Consider the following 20276-nt stretch of genomic DNA (forward strand, 5'->3'; position numbering starts at 1 on the left):
GGACATTAATGGTAGTTGTCAGAGTCTGGACTATAGCAAAAGCCTGCATTGCCATTCACAACATGGAAAATGAAAGTGATTCAAAAGTGAATTTAGAATCAAAGGGGTAACAACACAGTGGGCCAAGTCCTTTTCTGCTGTTGTCCTTTTCCATGGTTAACGATGGAGCCAATACAAACCCTTCCTCCAAAGCTGACAGCCAGATCTTTTGCCTTGTTGACTTTTAGATGTGAAATCCATATCGACACCAGTATGATTCTCAGAAGATCACTGACCACCATGCCACACAAAAACATACAGACTTCATGCAGTTATCTTATCTAGACAACATATCGGCTCAGGTATTTAAAAACAAAAGTCTTCTAACATACACACACTCTTTGACCACATGCACCTCGGCCAAGGCCACACAAGCCCAACTCCTGTCTCAAAAAGAATCATGCTCATGATTTGTGAGGCTCTGCAACTTAAAACTTAAAGCACTTTGAATTGCCTTGTTGCTGAAATGTGCTATACAAATAAACTTGCCTTGCACCACCATATTTTTGCAGAATATAACAATGGTCATCTTAATTTGGTTGCAACTGCAAATGGCAAATTGGGCATAATTTAGAACAAAATATTAAAACATCTGTCTATTTGTTTTGGCAGAAACGTCCCTGGGTAGTTGCTGAAAGATTTGTCTTATACTAAGGAATTCAGAAAAGCTTCTTCCTTCTTCCTGCATCTCCAAAACATTTTTGTCCACCTGGTTGTGTTTTGTGCAGTAAAAACTAATCAGTTCTTCATGTTCCAATATCCTAACTTTCCACCGAATTTCATGCAAACTGTATAAAATTTGAAAATCTGCTTCTACTTTTGAGAATAAACACATATATTTCCCAAGAGGTCTGAGTAATACTTTGAACATTTTTTAAACAAAGGCAGAGTCACACGCCCCTGCACTGCAAGCTAATACAAGTCGATTCTCTTGCTAACAGTTAGTGACACTTTATTGGCCCTGACCTCAAGTAACTCTCATGAGTCAATCACTGCAACGCGCTGCGGCGTTGTGCCCGTCACACCCTGCTCCTGTCAGGCACCGACCGAGGCGGATTGTGTTTGTGTAATGTATGTATGGGTGAATAAACTTTGGCTTTTGTCGGGCAAGTGATAGAGATGTTGTTAAAAAATGTATGACAGTTGGAGTGACACTGGCGGTTTTCTGAGAGCATGTTGAAACAGCTACCTAGCTGCTGAAAACTCTGTTGTATGAGATGTGAGGGTCAACAGGCAGAGACAATGAAGGCTGCTGCTGCTGTGTTGCTTGGAAGCAGAAGACTTCAAACTGGGCTACAGAAGTCCTTATAAGGTAGCAGCACAAGAGGTTTGAAGGGCCCTTCTGATATAGTACTACTCCAGGTCACTCCTCATGCCCTCCCATCGTTATAGGTATCATCGACCCGCATAGTGCAATAATCAATGCAGGTTATACAATACATACAACTTTAATAGAGTGCAGGTGAGACAAAGAACAAGAAAAATACTATAGTGTCCTTCTTTTTCTTTGTCTGTCTGTCTGTCTGTCTGTAACTGGACTGTGAAAATAAATATTGTGATTTTGAGTTGAGTGTGGTATTGATCATGAAATCCCAACAGCAGTCTTTACATGCAGCTGTATTTACTTAACTGTGTGTTTAAGGATTCACAGTGTGTAAAATATTTGCATTATGGAAACTAAGTTATTACTATTTACACAAATAATTAAAAAACTTTTACTATTACTACTTTTAATGATGCACTTACGTGTGGAATAAAAAAATAAAGTAAGTTCCCAGGATACATTCTGAGAAGTGCTCCTGTATTTAGGCAATGTTGGTATTTCTCTGATGTGAATCTTGTTCAAGAATTTAATTAAACTTAACTGAGTTGAATTAAATCAGATTTAATTAAATTGGAAGTTTTGGAATCAAAATGTAATCAAATAAGGGAATCATTGCCAATATACAGCCAAAATTGAGAACATGTTAGTCCGTCATCCCACCTTTGCCAAAGAAAAAAAAACAACAACTAATAACTAAAATCCCCACCTTCCTATAATAATGTTTACTAAATATGTGAAGACACACAAGCCTATAATCCTTGTAGCAGACAACCTTTGGAACATAGTGTTTTACTTCACAAAAGCACACCATATCACATCACAAAAGGGGATTTTCACACGGTAACTACGTGCCTGTAAGAGAAACATGTCACGTACAGTACTTCCTCCACATGACAAGAATCACTGTCTGCATGGAACTGAAACCAATGGGGAGAGTAAATATGACCCAATATGGAAAATAGTCACAGTTCACTGGATTTTTATGAGCTTTGCATCTAATTATGATGGGAAAAAAAATGTTATGCTTAAGTTAAAGTCTGGTTTCATGAAGTTTGGTTGCCAAGCTGACAGAGAAGCCTGGGCAGTGAGACTTGTTGCTGTATCGTTGCCACAGCAGCAGCAAAGAGCAGCAGAGCTCCTGTGAAGGCCAGCTCCATCATCTTCTTCAAGTGGAAAGAATCTGTCCCCTCCCTGTGACGGGCTGCCAGCTCAGCCCAAGCTCTTTCTTCATCCCCAACTCTGTAAAGCTCAAACACTCTCTGACTGCTACAGGCACTGCTCAAACATAAAAGAGACCTATACTGTGAAAGGCAGATTGAAGTCAGAAAACCAACTGTGGGTTTCTCATAAGTCTAAACCTTTGCTCTTTCAGAGTTATCATAAAAACATTTTATTTTGTTTATATTCAGTCTTCCAAAGAGCATCCACAGCCTGTCCTCACTAACAAGAGCACACATTAACTCTGAGTCTCTGCAGTAGCTGATGGATCCATGGATCGACTGGATCCACACAGGGGTTGTGCTGAGTGTGTGTTAAACACGAGTAAGGCTTCTCTGATGTGGAACCTGGCCGGGCCACTGGCCAAACCAGACAGCAAAGCGGTAGTCGATCTCATCAATCACACATACAACTGGCCTCTCTGTACTGGATTTTGATGCTGGAGTCTTTCCAACTCTCCATCCACCACAGCTTTCCCCATTTCTAATGACTAGTGCAGTGTCCGTTCAAACGGTGCCTGTTCAGAACAGGCCATTAACTTGCCATGCCGTATTGCTGCTTGCAGCTTTCAAGTACTGTTCACCCAAAAAAACTTCACACTCGATACTGTGTTTCATTGGGTCGTGAGCAATACACCTGCCATGATATAGTTGCATTCCCTAGCAATGATAGAGTGTACCATGCCCCCAGGAACAGCTTTGAAGTTAATTTGAAATAGTGGCCAAACTGCGAAATACAACTTCAGGGTCCATTGTGTGATTCACTCTCCCCCATAGACCTACATTAGGAAAGAGATGCTTGCAAATCAGCAGATTTTTTTCGTACATTAGCTTCCAAGTACGAACATTTTAATAGTGCTTTTTCTAGGTCCTTAAGGTTGTACAATTCACTAGTCGAATCCAGAGTTATTTTCCTTTTTCCATTCATTTGAATTAGCCTGAGACCAAGCGGCTGGAAGGCGGGGCTTAAGGAAAAGCTAGTGTGTTTCCTCTATGGGCCCACAGAAGCAGAAGTTTAGGGTATATTTTTATACACACAAGTCAAACTTTTTTCGCTTCATGTGCCACTCACTAACTTGTGTAGGAATGAATGAGGCTCCACCTGAGCACTGTCCTTTTGTCTTTTTTTTCATCCATGGAGGATACGCATCATTTGCTAACAGCTAGCTATATGGGACCAGGCTATTTCTGGGAACATCAGTGTTCATTCCCAAAGTTACATTGCTGATGCTTGAACTGCTACATTGTAACATCTGTGGTCTATTCTCCATCAGTTCCTGAATGTAGTGTAGTGAGCAATGGAAACAATGGAGTGTGTACATTACACACTACTAATAAATATGAAGATCACATGACACTTTCTTGGGTTTTCAGCAATACATCCACAAAGTGTAAAATCGATCAGATGAATGATTGTAGAGAAAATCGAAGGACATACATACATACATACATACATACAGAGAGTCCATCCAGTTTAGTTAGATGTTGTCTATGTTTGGTGTGTGTGTGTGTTTCCGAGAAAAAAGAAGCACACGAATGGTCGTCTGGGATTTCTTTTTCTCCAGAACTGCGTGTTGCCACTGACTTTGCATTTACCGGAGTGCAAATTGACAAACTGACAAATGATCTGGCCTCAGTGCTCGCATGGAAACAGATAGACCATTGTGAAAAAGATCCCCACCCTAAAACAGCTGGACTGATGGCCGGGAATCAAAACTCCACTTTGAAACATTTACTGTCCACATTAGCAATATTTACAGGCAGAGGGAAAGAGAGCGAGAAAGAGGATAGTCAGAGGAGATACACAGGGGAGGAACATAACTTGGGCCGACTCACTTAATGGACCATTTTATAGGAGGTCAAGAGATTAGGCTTGTCCTGTATGCATTTGTGTGTTATTTCCAGTTTCTGTTTCTACGTGGAGATGTGTTAAACATGAATGTGCAAGTGTGTGGGATTTCTGTGCCCTCTTCTACCTTGCATCCTGTCTACCACACGTCACCAGTTTGTGTGTGGATCAAACATGATTGTGCATACCAACACACTCACATTCATTTTGTATGCAGCTCTGAGTGCTTTAAGAGGAAAATGCCATGGGTAGATGAGGGGTCATAGTCTGTGATACATCAGCAGCAGTTTCACAATCCTCTTAGTGCCACAGTGCTTTGGGTCTAACTACTCTCCAGTAGGTAAAAATATACACGTCTTAACCTCACTAATCCCGGAAATGGAGGTTATTCAAATTTGGAAAAGCTCAGATTAGCGATTCATTGGAATACCTGCAATACCTTTTAAGTAAAAAAAAAAAAAAAGGGGAAAAAAAGAGACTATCCATGCAATTTAAAACAGTCCAGTGTGTATTTTTAGATTTTTATTTTATTTTTTACTTTCAGTGAAAATAACAACAGTCCAAGGATGAAAGAAAAAACGTACAGAGACACCTAATCGTACTTCTAACAGCAGGATAAAATTCAAATCTTAACCCTAAATAGATCATTTGTATCAGTCTTCACTACTTCAAAGGACTAGCTCTTCAAAAATGTCCTCGCTGTGAACGTCTGAAACTCAAAGTAGTTTTTCGCAAGGATAAAAGTACAGGAACACACACAAAGAAGCAAAATTAACAACTGTAGGGACATTAGTTTGAGGCATCTCAGCAAATGCATTATTTAACGTTTCTTTCTGTTAAGCTTTTTCTGACAATCAAGGTCAGGATTTTTAATACCCAGTGTGGGGCTGCCAGAATTTCTCCTGCTGTTTAATAAGAGCGGATCAGATGTTTAAAGGAATACATTTATTCAAAGATGTAATCAGTGATACTTTACTGGCTCTTTCCACAGACTTGCCATAACATATCAGCAGGAGCTTGCAGGTGTTGTTGATCAATGCCAAGCCTTTTTACTGTTCGCTCCATGGCTGCTGAGATTTCAAGCGTTCTAAATAGACAGAGCCGTGCCGGGTTTGTATATTTGCTGGGAACGTTCCACACTCCCAGTCCCCCTTAACTACTGACTGTGTGCAGCGCTCTTGTTTTCATTTCTCAAAAATCAAAGAGAACAGCAGTGTAACATTGTAACACCCAGAGATCTTAAGACTCTGAAAAACTTTGACTTTCATGCCTCCCGCCATCATTCTACAACTTGAACAACTTTTCTGGTTCACTAAGCCAAAAACGAACAAAATCCACATAGTGATTTCTATTGATTATTGACTTATTATCGATTTATTCAGATCATTTAATGTTATATTACTGACTAATTATGGAGCTCATGTGCAAAGTCATTGAGCTAAGTCTGGTTCTGCACAAACAAATATAAACTGTGTGAATCAACAATGCTTTGTGTCTGTAAACGACTCCCTCCTGATTGGATTGCAATTAACTTTACAGCCTAAAAGGCGCCAAGTGTGTCCAGTAAAGTTTGTAAATTGGAGAGGGATCCAGATGGGCTTGCCAAAACCAATCTGAATAGGAACTTATTTTGTGAACTGACTCACCCACCTGGAAGATTATATATAATGGCCCTGTCTCCAAACATCTGTTGAGGGCTCTGCAGCAAGGATAAAGAGAGCCGGGGACAAGTGACGACCTTGTTTGCTCGAAAAGCAGAAAACAGGACAGGTGACATCATTATGCTGATATTTGTCTTGTGGCTTGTAATTAGGGATTTTGGACAGGATTGTGATTTCCTCCTATTTATTAATGTTAAAGTCACTACAAGGACTTTAAAATTGGATATGTAACAGTCTAAATGTGATACTGATGCCTCTATATGACCTACATAAGCAAACGAGATGAGACCATCAGCAAGAATATAAGCTATTTCTATAGTTATTCTTAATGGGTGTCACAGTGTCACTGGGACAGATTCTGACTTAATCAGATGAAATTATGCAGGTTCGCCAGAAACTCCTTCTGCTCAGACTCCAGCAGGGCCTCTGGCAGTGACAAGCCGCCACAAACAGACCCAGATCCGGCTATAATCCAAGTTCTCCCCCAGCCAGGACCAGAGCTGCCCCGCTGCTGGTCCCAGTTGGGAAAGACAAGGTGGTTTATATTTTTGTGGATGCAGAACCTGGAGCTCACTGCTCACTTCCTAGGAGCCAACACTAGTTGTGTTTCCATCAATGAATTTCTATGCACATCTTTGATGATCTGCATGAAAACACCAAATTCGATAAAACTTTCAAGTTTAATGCTCGATTGTGGGGTTTTTTGTCTTTTTCCAAAAATAGTTAGTATGCAAAAGAAGAGATAGAAGCGATTTTTCCAAATAAGTTCTGACGTAGCAAACATCTCACACATGACTGATGAGCTGTTTCCGCTCTGCCGGTCAAGACGAGCTGACATGAAAGGACAACTAAAAATTATTTTGTTTTTTTGCTCTAAACCAGTAGATGGAAACATATTCTTTAATGCAACATTTCAAAATTTTGCGTCAAATTCGCTTCGACTTAACTTCAACTAATGGAAACCAGGCTAGTGATGCTATGCTGCTGGAGGCTCACACCATGTTGCTGTAGGAAAGGGAGGCATGGGAGAACCAGAACCAGGACTGAGCGGGTCAGACTGTCACACCCTGCTGCAGTAAAATGAGATGTTTTCTAAAGAGAGTCTGGTGCTCATGGAAACTCTACCGCTTCTGTCAACAGTAAATGAAAGTTCCTTGTGGATAAAATGACAATTAACTGAATATCTGACTACAAATCAGGTTTTTCCAGATTAGTCAGTTAAGAAGAACTTTAAACTACAGTTATGTGGGAAGAAATTTGAGGGTGCTACAACAAAATTAAGGAGCGTGCCTTTAAGCCTATCATAGGCCTTTTAAGCCTGAAATGGTATTAGCCTATAACATCATTTGGCAGAGGATTTAATTCTTAACAAAACCACTTTGATCTAAATGAATCAGTTTGGATAGTAACCAGGGTTAGTAGCAGTCACAGGTGAGTGCCAAAAAGGAAAATATTTAAAATCAGAAAGACTTTAAGCAAACATTATGCAATGTCTGATGCTGCAGTTCAATTTACTGCATTGATGCAAAACTGTCTGTACGCATGGAGGTGTGCGCACACGTGATAAAATACATTTCTGCACTCGTGGATTCTTAACTGTTGTGGATGCGCCTTGGAAAACGGTCACATTATGCAGTTTAACACTCTGTGATCCTTTGCTCTTATCTGGCACAAACACAAAGCTCAGCCAAGCTCTGCCGCCTGGTCTAGATTCAAGGTAGGCTTTTCAACCCTGTAAATGTCAACAGGACACCCGCTCAACTCTGCATAGTTACCATGACAACGGGGTACTTGACAGCCACCGTGCACAATGGGATGCTGTGGTCGGACAGAAATGATCTTGAGCTGTCAGTGGCAGACAGGTGGACAGACTGGCTGGGAGATATATGTGAGATACAAGATATATGTAGACGGAGGGGGAAAATAAATGTATGGATGTGAGAGGGAAAGGAAGGGGATGGCGGTAAAGGGATGTATGCAGATATTGATAACGAATTGTCATGATGTAGAGTGGAAGAGGAGCAAAACAGAAATGCATTAACAGAGAGATTAAAGACACGCAAGAAAAATGGCATTGAAGTGTTTGATGTGTATTAGAAGCTTCAAATGGGAACCAAAAGGATGAAAACTGGGGAAAGAAAGAGGGATATAGATTTAGAAAGTGAGAGATGGCTGGTGTAGTATCTGTGGGCACAATTTTCAGGGCAACAAAAGGGCAGACAGGCAGAGGGGAACCGAATCCTAGTCCGTTTGTCTCCTCAAATGGCCTCTAGGGACTGTGTGAAATGGCCCTTTTCTTCTTGGTCCTTTTCAGCCCTAAACCCCATCTACATGACAAACAGTGTCACTTTGAAGCTGCTTGTGTCATCCCTGCCTATCTGTCACTCATTCCTGACCTTTTGCTCCCGCCTCTCATCTTTCTCTCTTTTTTTTCTCCTTTCCACAGTAATTCACTTTTTTTGTCACGGTCTCCCTTTCACCCGCTATCCTTTTCATTTATCTTTGATATCTGCCTCTGAGCTCAAAACAAGACTTTGGATCTGAGAAAAATGGCAAGGACATTTCAGCACTTCTGGCTATGTGTTTTATTGTTTGAGACATACTAACTAGACAAAAACCCTTTCAGTTAGGACTTAATTGATTTTGGTTGCATAATACTTTGGGTGACTGATAACTTTTGACCTGCTTTAATGTACATGGCCGCCCATAAAGTTGAAATAACATTATTTTTTTACCTCTTTCAATGAAATGATCGTGACAATGATATTTATTCTTGACGGATTAAGTGTATATCTTCTCAAAACTTTATTAATCAATCTCCAAACATATCACAATGAAAATTAAACCACAATTAAAAGAGGATTGTGGCTGAAAACAAAATGCTTCCAACTTCAAGGGCAACCTTGTATTTAACACTGGAAACAGGGAATATAGGCACAAAGCAACCAACACTAGTTAAGTCTGAAATATGTATTCACTTATGATGTTTCATTAGTTTACATCTAATCAGTAAAATGTTATCTCCTGATATTATGTGTGACATATGGATGAACAGATATCTGGAAAACAATTTTTACATGCTGAAACACAGTGTTGATGTGTACAAAACAACATGCTCCATATTTAACTTTATTAAAGTTGAGGGAAGTCGTCATAATGATGAGTAATGATCATCCTACCTGGTTGAAGCGCTCCAACCTCTCCTTGACCTCAGCCATGGTAGGGTTCGGGCTGCGAACTTTGACCTCTGGGTTTTGCCTCTGGGCATGTAGACCGTTTCCTACAACTCTGCCTGTATAGCTGTGAAGAAAAAAGGAAAAGGGAGTCAGATATTTGGGGGAAAAATCAGGAATTGTAGAGACAAAAAGACAGTAAGTTGTAGTATTAATGACAACATGTGGTTGCTTCACAAAACACCAGCCATGTTCTGGTTATATTTTGCTTTATTCTGCCTGTTAACATGCAATATTGTATGTATTTGTTAGTGTGGGAATCATTATTCTTTTGAGTTGCTTGGAAAATAAGCTTTTGCTTTTACTGTCAAATAAATAAAAACCGAGTTTATCATGTAGTCCATCAATGTCCGCATTTAAAAGTCTGCCAACTTTACTGCAGCTCTTCAACATAAACTAACAACCATTAGGACCTCGTTTGTCAAATACGTAACACAGGGCAAGAGGCACGGAAAACATTAAAAGCTCCATTATGCAATATTTTGTGCATCAAATGTGGTCAAAAATCACTTAATGCGGCTTTTATGATCGTCTGTGATTGAAAATATTTTTAAATGAAAATATGACTGAGCGCAGCCTTGTTAAAATGAAATAGAGAGACATGGTGAGCTGGACCCTTTAATCCCTGGCATGCTCCGTGGGCCTGCAGCTCGGCGGGGATTATAGCTGTTGATTTTGTCAGAGCTGTTGTTGAGCTGATGTCAGAGAGGCTAACATTTCTAGCAGCTGCCTGATGTAGAGGGGAAGTGTTTTAATTTAGCATAATGGACACAAAAGTTGTTTTGGCTGAAAACTAAACAAGTATCATGACGAAGCAAAGCACAGTTAAGGCTCCGTAACAAATTGATTTAACATTTTATAGATTTAGCGGTAAAAAAATGTTTAAACCATGGAACGGATTACATTGCTGTTTATTGTTTTGAATGAGTATTTGAGGATACAGTACAGGCAGTTCTACCTCTGTAATAAGTCCAGCTGGGAAAATCTGTATTGGCGTAACACACAGAGACACACACAGCGTCACACGGAGCCATTCTGTCATTTATTTCCCGTAAAGCATTCAGAAAATTGGCGCTATGATTTACTTCTTTATACTATCCTCTCTGTTAAAGGTCACTGAAAAGTACCACCATTTACTGACAGTCACTAATGGAGTAAAATAAAGTGACCAGCAGGTAACACTGGAACTGAGTCACAACACCCAACTTTATCTATTAGATTGGGTTTAAGGGACAAACAATTTGACTAATTATGACAACCAGTATGTTTACAATGAAAACTTGCACTGGTAGAATAGTGAGTAGAAGCTAACTCTGTATTTTAGGGACGTGATGAGACAAGAACCTATTATAAAGAAGTTTATTAGTGCTTTTCTGGGAAACATAAAAGTATATTATGCTATTAAATCATATCCTTATACCTTCTATATCTACTAACTATTTTTCATGCTAATACTGCTACACTATATATATATATATATATATATATATATATATATATATATATATACATACACACAGATATTCACTCATCCCCCTCCTACTCCAGACTCATCCTTTAGGCGGAGACTCCCTGAGGTTTCAATGTAGAGCCACTTTCTACCTATATATAGTATAGTTGTGACATCACAACCTTACAGAACTGCTGACAGCTCGTTTGAAGGCACAGCTGCAAGTAAGTTAGCAAGTTAGGAAGTAAATAAGCATTTTAGTGTCATGGGGTTTCCCCTCTCAAACTTAGATTTTTGGTTAGATGTCTGAAATAATGTCTGCGGTTGTAGGACATTAAATAGTAAATCCCCCCACTTGCTACAGTTTCACTGGTTAGACTTTTTACATTATGTGACCTTTGAGCCCTTGCCTTACATACACAAAGTTATTTTTTTTATAATCAAAATTAATTTGAAAATTATTTGTTGATGCTAATCTTCCATGCGTGGAGGATTTAACAGCATTGGAAAGGAATGACATGTACTGGCACCAAATCAATTGATGCTCCTACAGGCAGTACAAGGCTGATAAAGTGATTATGGATGGTGTAAGTGAATGTGTTTATGGGCCTGTGCATGCTTTTTTATGTGGATGCGCATGCACACACTTGTATATATATATGCATGTGAATATGAGTGGAGGCAATCATAAAAGTGCTGAACTTGAGAATCTCTGGCCTGTGATCTAAGCAATGTCTCAATAAGGTCTGTGCTCCCTCAACATGCTGAAACAGCGCTTTACGGATCGGGGCCCATAAAAATGCAAAAATCTCTCGCTTAACCCTCTGTCGCTACACATTACTTTACATCCCTTCTTGTTTATTTCCTCTTGCTCCTTTAATTGCTTCTTTCACTTTGTATATTTGCAAAGTGGCCACCCCCCTCTCAACCCCTTCCCTCAGCCTCTTACAGACACACACATAAACCACTGTCTGCTTTGACAACAATTGAAGCTTTTAATTGCCAGCGGCTCTGAATCTTCTCTTGTCAAGATGGAAACAATCGATAGCTTTTGGACTTTCAACCTCCCCCTTTGACATACATGATAAATTGACGAATCAAAGAGCTCCCTGAGCAGTGGTTGAAAGTAGGGGCTTGTGTGTTAGAGAGCATATGTGTGTCTGTCTCCAGGCTTGGCTTGGGATAACAGTGTTGGCGCGGATATGAGCTCATCAGATGGGATGCTAATGAAAGGGAAGTGTCAGGGTGACTTTTGGCAGAGCGTTAGGCCCGCAATCTTTCAACGCAGGGTATGTTTGATATCATGTAGGGGAAGTGACAACTGAAGCAGCAGGACGTCCCAAAGCTGCTTACCTGATAGACAGACAATCAATGCTGCAACTTTCTGCACGGATCTGGAGCAGACATAAGATGATAAGATTCCTGCCGACTGCTATAATGTACTGTTGCAAAACTTGACTGTTAACATAAAGCAGAAGATTCTAAAAGAAAAATGAAAGACTGCAGCAACCAAAAGATATCTCTCTAGTGTGGATACTAAATTAATAACATCTTTCTGCAATCATCAGCCTGTGCTCTCTTCTGGTGGTCTCATGCCTCAACAAACATCCAAACTGTATGCGAACACATATATGGCTTCTGACTCATGGCTCTGACTCCTTTCTATGAAATTGACTCACTCCTCAGTGAATGCCCAATTGATGCACTGTCCTAAAGGCAGCTTTGTGTGTTCCCGTCTTGTCAGTGACCTCCACTCCCCGGTGCTGACCCCAAACTGAACTAGTTTCATCTTTTCCAACGCCTGCAGGAATGCTCGTGGGTTGTAAGGCAGAAAACAGGAATTAAATATTCAGCTTTCAAGGTGTACAGGGAGATAACAGGGGGAAAAAAGTGCATTTTGAGTGCACTCATGTGCCTGAACAATTCGGTATATGTGCTGTAAACAAAGCTAGGCTTCAGCATGAATAATAACATTTTGCGGGTGTGTAAACATTTGATAAAAGGTATAGAGAAGGCTGGTCATAGCCAGAGTGAGGGGGCGTCTGGTAGACTGGCCTCAGGTAAAGTAGATGCTGGTTGCCTTTCATGTGTGCTCAGTTCTTGACGGATCACAGAGGTCTGACTGGAAGGTTTAATGAGCCCACAACACTCACTAGGGATTCAATTAACTTGGTGTTTTGTGTATATACAATATGTGTATGTGTCTCTTTAACTACAGGTAAGGATTCATTTTGCAATTCATTTTTGCATTTATTTTTTTCTGTAAAACTCATCATTTTCCAGTAAAACGAACAAAGAAGAATACCTTTTTGGCATACCTAATTTTTAACCTACCATGAATACTGAAGACAAGACCCATAGATACTATAAAATAAACATACAGAAGTTAGGCCTGTTGGATTTTAATTTGTCTAATTGCATAATTGCATTCATATCACAAGCTGCCTACAGAGATTTTTGCCAGGATCCCAATGGTTAATGAGATTATCCACTATTATTTGGCAGAGAGAGAAATGGCGGTACATCATCTCTGAGATGATTAAAGGCAGTTTTGTTGATATTTTTTGATGCGCCTCAAAATTCACATCAGGATTAAAAAAGCACACCAAGGTTGCATGGCGTGCTCGGGGGCTTGACATTTTGTGCCTGGAATTTTAAGTACACTGTTTATCTGGATCTTTGGCTGAGTAATTAGAATCAATAATCATCTTTTGCTCACTCAAAAGCAGCACATTTTTATAAAATCCTCAAGTTTATTAGATCAAAGCTCAAATGCAGTGTATCAATAGGATAACATCACTGAATAATATAGAAATATACTGAGCAGCGAGTATTATTTCTGAAGCTTTTAAAATCAATCTGGCAAACACTGATATTACTTCTCATTGGCAGTGCAAGTTAAATAACTTAAGTCATTATCAAATGCTTTATAATGTGTTACGATTATTGTTTAAAAACATTACAAATACGTATGAGTTCTTATAACTACATTTATACAATGCTATAATCAGATTATAATGCATTATACATGTTTTCATGTCTACACCATTATAGACATAGATGTCATAGAAGGTGTTACCAGAACTTTATATTTATGTCATATATCACATATCCTATACTATGTATATCTCTGCATATATTTAAATATATTTATTCAGTGATGTTCATACTACTACTACTACATGCAACACCTTATTTAACCTATTTAACATGTTAAAATATATTTTCTCCTAAAACGGTGATGACTGTTGTAATGTGATATTGAAATGTGATTCTAAATAAAGACAAAATGTAAAAAAAAATATATATATATATATATATATATTTTCTCCAAATTGAAATATCTGTTAAATGCAAAGTACTTTCAGGAAAACAAACAAACACAAAAAATGTATATCAATCATAAATACCAAATAGCAGAAATGGATGTATAGAATGTGTATAGAATGTATGTACAGTATGCACACCATCCAGCACATACACATTGAACATTGATATTCGCTGGAAACTATTCTAATATTATTGGAGAATCGAACCTTGTACCACACTTTAAAATTCTGAAAGATAGGTAGGCTAAATAGACTAACAGATGAGATGAGTCAGGTGTGTAAATCCAGAGTGAATTGCATTACTGACCAGGTGTAGGCCTATCACACAATGGGGCGGAGCTCCCCTAAAAGGCGTCCGATCAGAAACACTGCAATGCCGCAACACGTCCTACGTAAATAATGATATTTTGAAAAATTAATTCAAAAATCTTCAAAATCTAGGATGCACACCTTCGTGCCATGCGCAAGCCACATACAAAATCTTAGGTCAGTCTGACGAATGGTCAGTGATATATGCCCTAGACCAGGGATGGGCAACTTTAATGCTGGAGGGGGCCACACTTTTTCATGGACACTACCACAGGGCAACATATAGGACCGTGCACTAAACCAGATATGATGAAATTGCAATTTTAAATAAGTTTACAGTGCAGTAACTTAACATATTTCATGCTCAAAGGCATGTATAACAGTATAAATAGGTATACAAAAGGTTTGAAGCAAATAAAAAATAATCACTTAATGTGATTTCTTTTTTCAGTGCAAGAGCAGCAGACCAACATTAATTGCAAGAAATAATTTTGTGCATTTTTACACTGCACTTTTAAGATTTCATGCTCAAATGCATGTAGTTGTACTGAGGGCCACTTCAAGTGAGGGTGCGGGCCTTATGCGGCCCCCAGGCCTCCAGTTGCCCATCCCTGCCCTAGACACACATCCACACTCACACACAGACGCTTCTTGCTTTTATAGATAGACCAGAAATGAAACATGTTTGAATCTTTGGCGGTCACATTTTTACATGAAAATTGATTTAGGTAAATGATTCCTTTGAAACAAACATCCGGCTGAATCAGAGCAAACTGCGGAGGGGAAAAGTGTCAATGAGCAATGATTAAGAGGAGATGAGATCGCTTTCATCTGAGTGACTGTGTGTATTTTGGTGGCTGTGGGTGGTACTATTTCAGCTAGGGAGGGCATTGGATTAGAGCTGGTAGTACTGCTGTCAGGGTAAACACCAAATTGTTGGTTCATCATGATTAATAAAGCTTCTCCACACCCTCCCGGCTGTTGTGGATACACAAGATTGAACATGTGTTGAGGTTTATGATTAATACACATTGGGTCATGCCAGCTGTAGATTTTAAAGATGTCATCTTTGAGGCTTGGCACTCTTTATGACGTGTTTCGTGAAAAAATCTTTGCAGCTTTTTTTTTGCAGCTTATCACGTAGATAGTTTCACATTCAAGTATTGTCAGCATTACACTTTTAATGTGTGTTCCACCAAAGTGGCAATTATCATAACATTATCATTGCAATATCATTTTTTTCCTGCAATGTAGCAACAAAAACTAAAGATGTTAAAATTCTTGCACCGCAGCTCTTTCATTACACACAAACAGCAGTACGAAAAGAGTCTAACCTGAGGGGATACAATAATATTTATATCCAAGTCAAAACTGATTTAACTGATAGCACATTCTTTACTACCCACACTGGTAGATTCCTGTATTTGTGTGCTGTGTTTTTCTTAAATGCAATGAAATAAAAAAAAATGTAATTTTCTGCAGCTCTGGTCTCTCAATCAAAACAATCACAAAAGGCGGAGTGTGGTGATGTTGTGACATAGTGAAGATATGTGTTATTGTCTTCACCACCATCTGCATCATTACAGTCGATTTTCTCCCAGTTAGGATTAATTAAATGTTCATTGTTCAGAAGGTTTTTACCAGAAAAAGCAGTAAATAAAGCTGTTTTAGGTTAGAAATCAGTCTTTCTCCGATGCTGTTCGATGGACAAAGGACGTCCCGGCTCAGGTTGCTCAGCTTGTTCCTGTGAAAACGTAGCATCCACATGTTCAGGAGGTTTTTACCAGGAGCCGAATTATCCGCAGAGGTCTTTTCCTCCTCAAAATAAACAAATGCTGTGATAAAAACTGGTAAAAACACTGAATAAATCAGTTTCACTTTAAAAGTCAGTCTTCCTCTGATACTGTTTTGCAGACACAGCTGTCGCTATCATTTGCACAGTTTGCCTCTCTGATGACTTGAGGTGCCTTGTAAAAATGTGGATTAAAACTGTATAAAAAGTGAATTTATGACAGCTTCTGGCAGCAACAACGCTGATGCATTTGCAAAGGGGATATGATGCAATTGACAGGCAACTCAAATGGTAACGGACCATTGCCCTGATTAAAATTCCTGACCTAGGTTTGAAAACTGGGATTATGGGATAATGCAAGTACACAGTTCAATAAAAAATATATGTCTAATCAGTTTTAGACATTTTAAATCTAAAAAGTTACATATTATACTTTGAAGGTTTGTCATTTGTTAAATGATACAAATCCCCATGTGATGAAAACATACTACTCACTAAGCCCATGACATTGTAAAATATAGCATAACAACTTTCTCTTCCTGGAACAGGAGGACCTAAAGTCACGAGTGAGGCCAGTAGTGAGAGCACGGGAGGGGTTGAGTAGATGTTTGTAGCCAGCTAACTTTACGAGCAGGGCTTGGACATGTTGAAATACTCTGAACAGGAGGTTTTGTTCTGAAAGGCCAGGCTGTTCTCACACACTGCGTGCCATTAGGAACCATTCACTGTACTAACACCGAGCTCATGAACAGGCAACTGGTCAAAAGCCACTTCTCCAACATTTAATCAACATGACATGTGTGCACATGCTGTCCCTTGGATGGTAAACATGGACGTATGTAAACACATACATACTTTCGCAAGCCTGTGCCCCCTAATGCAATGTGAACACACACACACACACACACACACACACACACACACACACACACACACACTTACCACAAACCCTTGTGGTGGGTCTGAGTTTATCGTAGGTTCCCGATGATAAACACAGTGAAAATAAATATTTCAAACATGAAGCTACATACAAAATTAAGCACTGGTGAAATATTTGGCTGCTTTTTATAGAAGATATCCAAATGTGCCAGAGCTTGCTGTGCTTCAAAGACAACTTTATTAGTGAGGAAATACTCAGATCATAAAATGTGCACTGGGAAACAGCAAGCAAATCAGGAGAGGGCATCTGCAGGGCAGGCAAGCTCAAACAGTGTGCTTTTCTTTCTATGCTCTATTTCCATCTCTTCTCTTTCCTCCCCTCCACCTATTATTTTGCGTTCTTTAACAAACTCTCAGAGTCCAACAAGAGGCCAAGTCTTCGGTTCAAGTCGTCTTTCTTCTTTCTCTTGATTTCTCTGCCCACGACCACACACTCCATTACATCCTGCTTTCTCTACCCTTTGTTCTCATGGCTGTCTTTAGTAACCCAGCTGGTAACCACATGAACAAGCTGAACGCCACCAGTAGCTGCAGTCACTTGGAAGTCTCAGCAGTACCTGGGGCATGCAGTCTTGGCTTAAATTTACTTACTCTCTATTCACAAAAGCTCTGTGTTTTTCCTCTCTCTTTATCTGTCTCCTCCTATCTTTTGACCTCACCTCTTCCTAGTTTCAGCTGGCAGCTTGAGGGTTTAGGAATGAAACAGTTCTATAGCCTGTATTGTCCAAGGGAGACGGCAACCTAAGGGATGTTGAGTAACACTATGACAATGTGGATAACAAGGAGAGGAGTTATCCCAAGTTCAACCACTAGGAAAACAAAAAAAACTCTTCAGTTGAAGTTCTGGTTTCCACTGCTGAACGTAGAACTTTTGATTGTGGTTCCAGGCAACGAAAATTCAAATAATTTGACAGAATTTTGTGAAGCTCCCAGTTACTCTCTTTGAGAGCTGAGTCAAGGGTGCTGTGTGATTTTGTAGACCTGGCCGGTAGCCCAGTGGGCCCTCTGTCATGCTTCTTTGCAGCCTGGCAAGCTTCTGTATTGGGTGATGAGTCAGACATGAAGGCAGAGTCAGGGAGGGTCAGGAATATAAAGAGCAGCGCAGGCACAGCAGTAATGTTGGCAACTCCAAACAAGATCAAAAACATAGTCAGCTGCTGAACCCAGCAATCTCTTGTTTTGAAGTTAGTTGGAAACTGTTGTGATGATTTCATACTGGCTAGCTGCTCCTTGTGTTTGGGAAGTGTCTGCATGACTAATCATGAGATGATGTGGAACTCTTTAAACTTGTTTTTCCAACTTAATCATTTATCTTTGGTTCATCACTGTGTCAAACTGTGTCCTTCTCTAGATGGGAATGCTCGGGTCAAAGAGTGCCTTGAACTTACAGTAACCTCGAGCATTGGTTCCAAATGTTTTTGACCTGTAACCCTTGAAAACAAAGCAGTGTCTTCTTATAACAAGTTGCATACATCTACCAGATGTGATCTATCCAGAAAACGAGCTGAATCTGCCGAGCTCATGTTTTATTTGCTCTGACAGATGCGCAAGATCCCCCTCCGATCAAACAAATTTCCACCAGGCCTGGCCGGCATGCTCCATACGGTGACTGGCATCCAGTGCAACTCACGAAACTCATATCAAACTGTGAAACGTGACATTTTAGAAGCTGTGTTTCCATTGAAGTCAAATCGAATTTTGAAGTGAAATTTTAAAAATGTCGCATTAAAGAAAATGCGAATTAGGGATGTTTTCATCAACTGGTTTAGAGCGAATAAACAAAGCTGCATAAATGTGCTTTGGTCAGAAGAAGGCAGTGTTATGTATTGGTGTCGGCTACATGTCAGCTTTAAGTCAGTAAGCAGTAGAAGAAGAACAGAGTGTGCAAGAAAGAGCCAAAAAAGAAGTGATTGAGCAAAGAGAAAAAATTATTTAAAAAATAGGTTGATAATCAGACAATTTTGGCCACCCTTGACAGAAAATATGTCTTCAGGAATTAGATTATATTGGACAACTTATAATTGTTTCCAGTCAGCTTGATTAGACCGGCGAAGCAGAAACAGCTGATCAGTCATGTGAGTTAAATGTTCGCTATGTCAGAACATATTTGTAAAAAGCGTTTCCATCTCCTGTTTAGTGCGTTAACTATTTTTTTGAAAAAGACAAAAACCACCTCAAGCGAGCACGAAAAGTTTAATGTGAATTTTCAAAAGTTTTATTAAAGTTTGGTGTTTCTGTTTCACTTTTCTCATGCGAATGTGATGGATGGAAAGGGTTAGGGTTAGGGTTAGAGACGCGACTACTGTAATATTTAGCTGATATTTAAGAAAGTTTGTGACCAGTCCACTATGTTTTTCGTTGTGAGCTTTGTTGCACTGTAATGTGTCTATCTGTAGCCATTTTAGTCCACGCTCCTTGAAATAAAAAAAATCTACTTGTGACCAGTTCAACCAAAGAGTGATTATTTTCCTTCAAAATAATTCCCAATAAAAAGGCAAAGGTTGAAACAAACTATGAAAGAAGTAACTAATTGTGTGTAGCAGCTGTTTTTCTAATCTCATATCCTGTTAATCATCTTGCGACCTCCCTGGGGGTCGTTGCCCCATAGGTTGGGAAGCGCTAACCTAGAGTAATTGCAGTAAGTGCAGAAGACATGTCCTTTTACTATTAATGATGGGGCTCCACATTCAAACACAAACAGTCCACAGGCTGTTTCCTACTCCGGTAACACTAACTGCAGGGTTATGTCATTCCAGCCAAGATGAAACATTCTAGTCCGGGACATTTATGTTAATGAATCTTTACTGTTTTTGTCTTGGACTTCACCTGAGGCACGACACCTGTGCTGAGCCTGCTGTATATCTGTCTTTGTGGCGCTGTGGACCAGTGAAATATGGCTGTTTATGGCTGTGTGGTTGGGTTGGAATTACACACCACTATGTTGGTCTCAACTGCTTTGCCACTTCTTAAGAGGTCCCAGGGTGATTTTACCAAGACCAGGCTGGTTTATTGAGTGGTTGCACTGTAACAGCTATATGGTTGAAGGTCCAATGGCTCAAATTACTCATGGCTATTACGCACTGAAAGCCTGTCCTCTACAGTGCAATAAAAGGTGTTACTGCACTTATGAATGG

General features: G+C 39.6%; 1 protein-coding gene across 1 annotated transcript in view; it reads right to left on the minus strand.

Moving 5' to 3' along the window:
- gpc5c (glypican 5c) overlaps window positions 1–20276 on the minus strand; it is a 112840-nt gene that overhangs the window by 26768 nt on the left and 65796 nt on the right. Inside the window, exon 7 of the mRNA XM_059344104.1 lies at window positions 9270–9390. Coding sequence (XP_059200087.1) covers window positions 9270–9390 — 121 coding nt within the window. The remainder of the gene's footprint in view (window positions 1–9269; window positions 9391–20276) is intronic.

This window comes from Centropristis striata, chromosome 11, assembly GCF_030273125.1.
Source record: "Centropristis striata isolate RG_2023a ecotype Rhode Island chromosome 11, C.striata_1.0, whole genome shotgun sequence".
In the NCBI taxonomy this organism is placed as follows: domain Eukaryota; kingdom Metazoa; phylum Chordata; class Actinopteri; order Perciformes; family Serranidae; genus Centropristis; species Centropristis striata.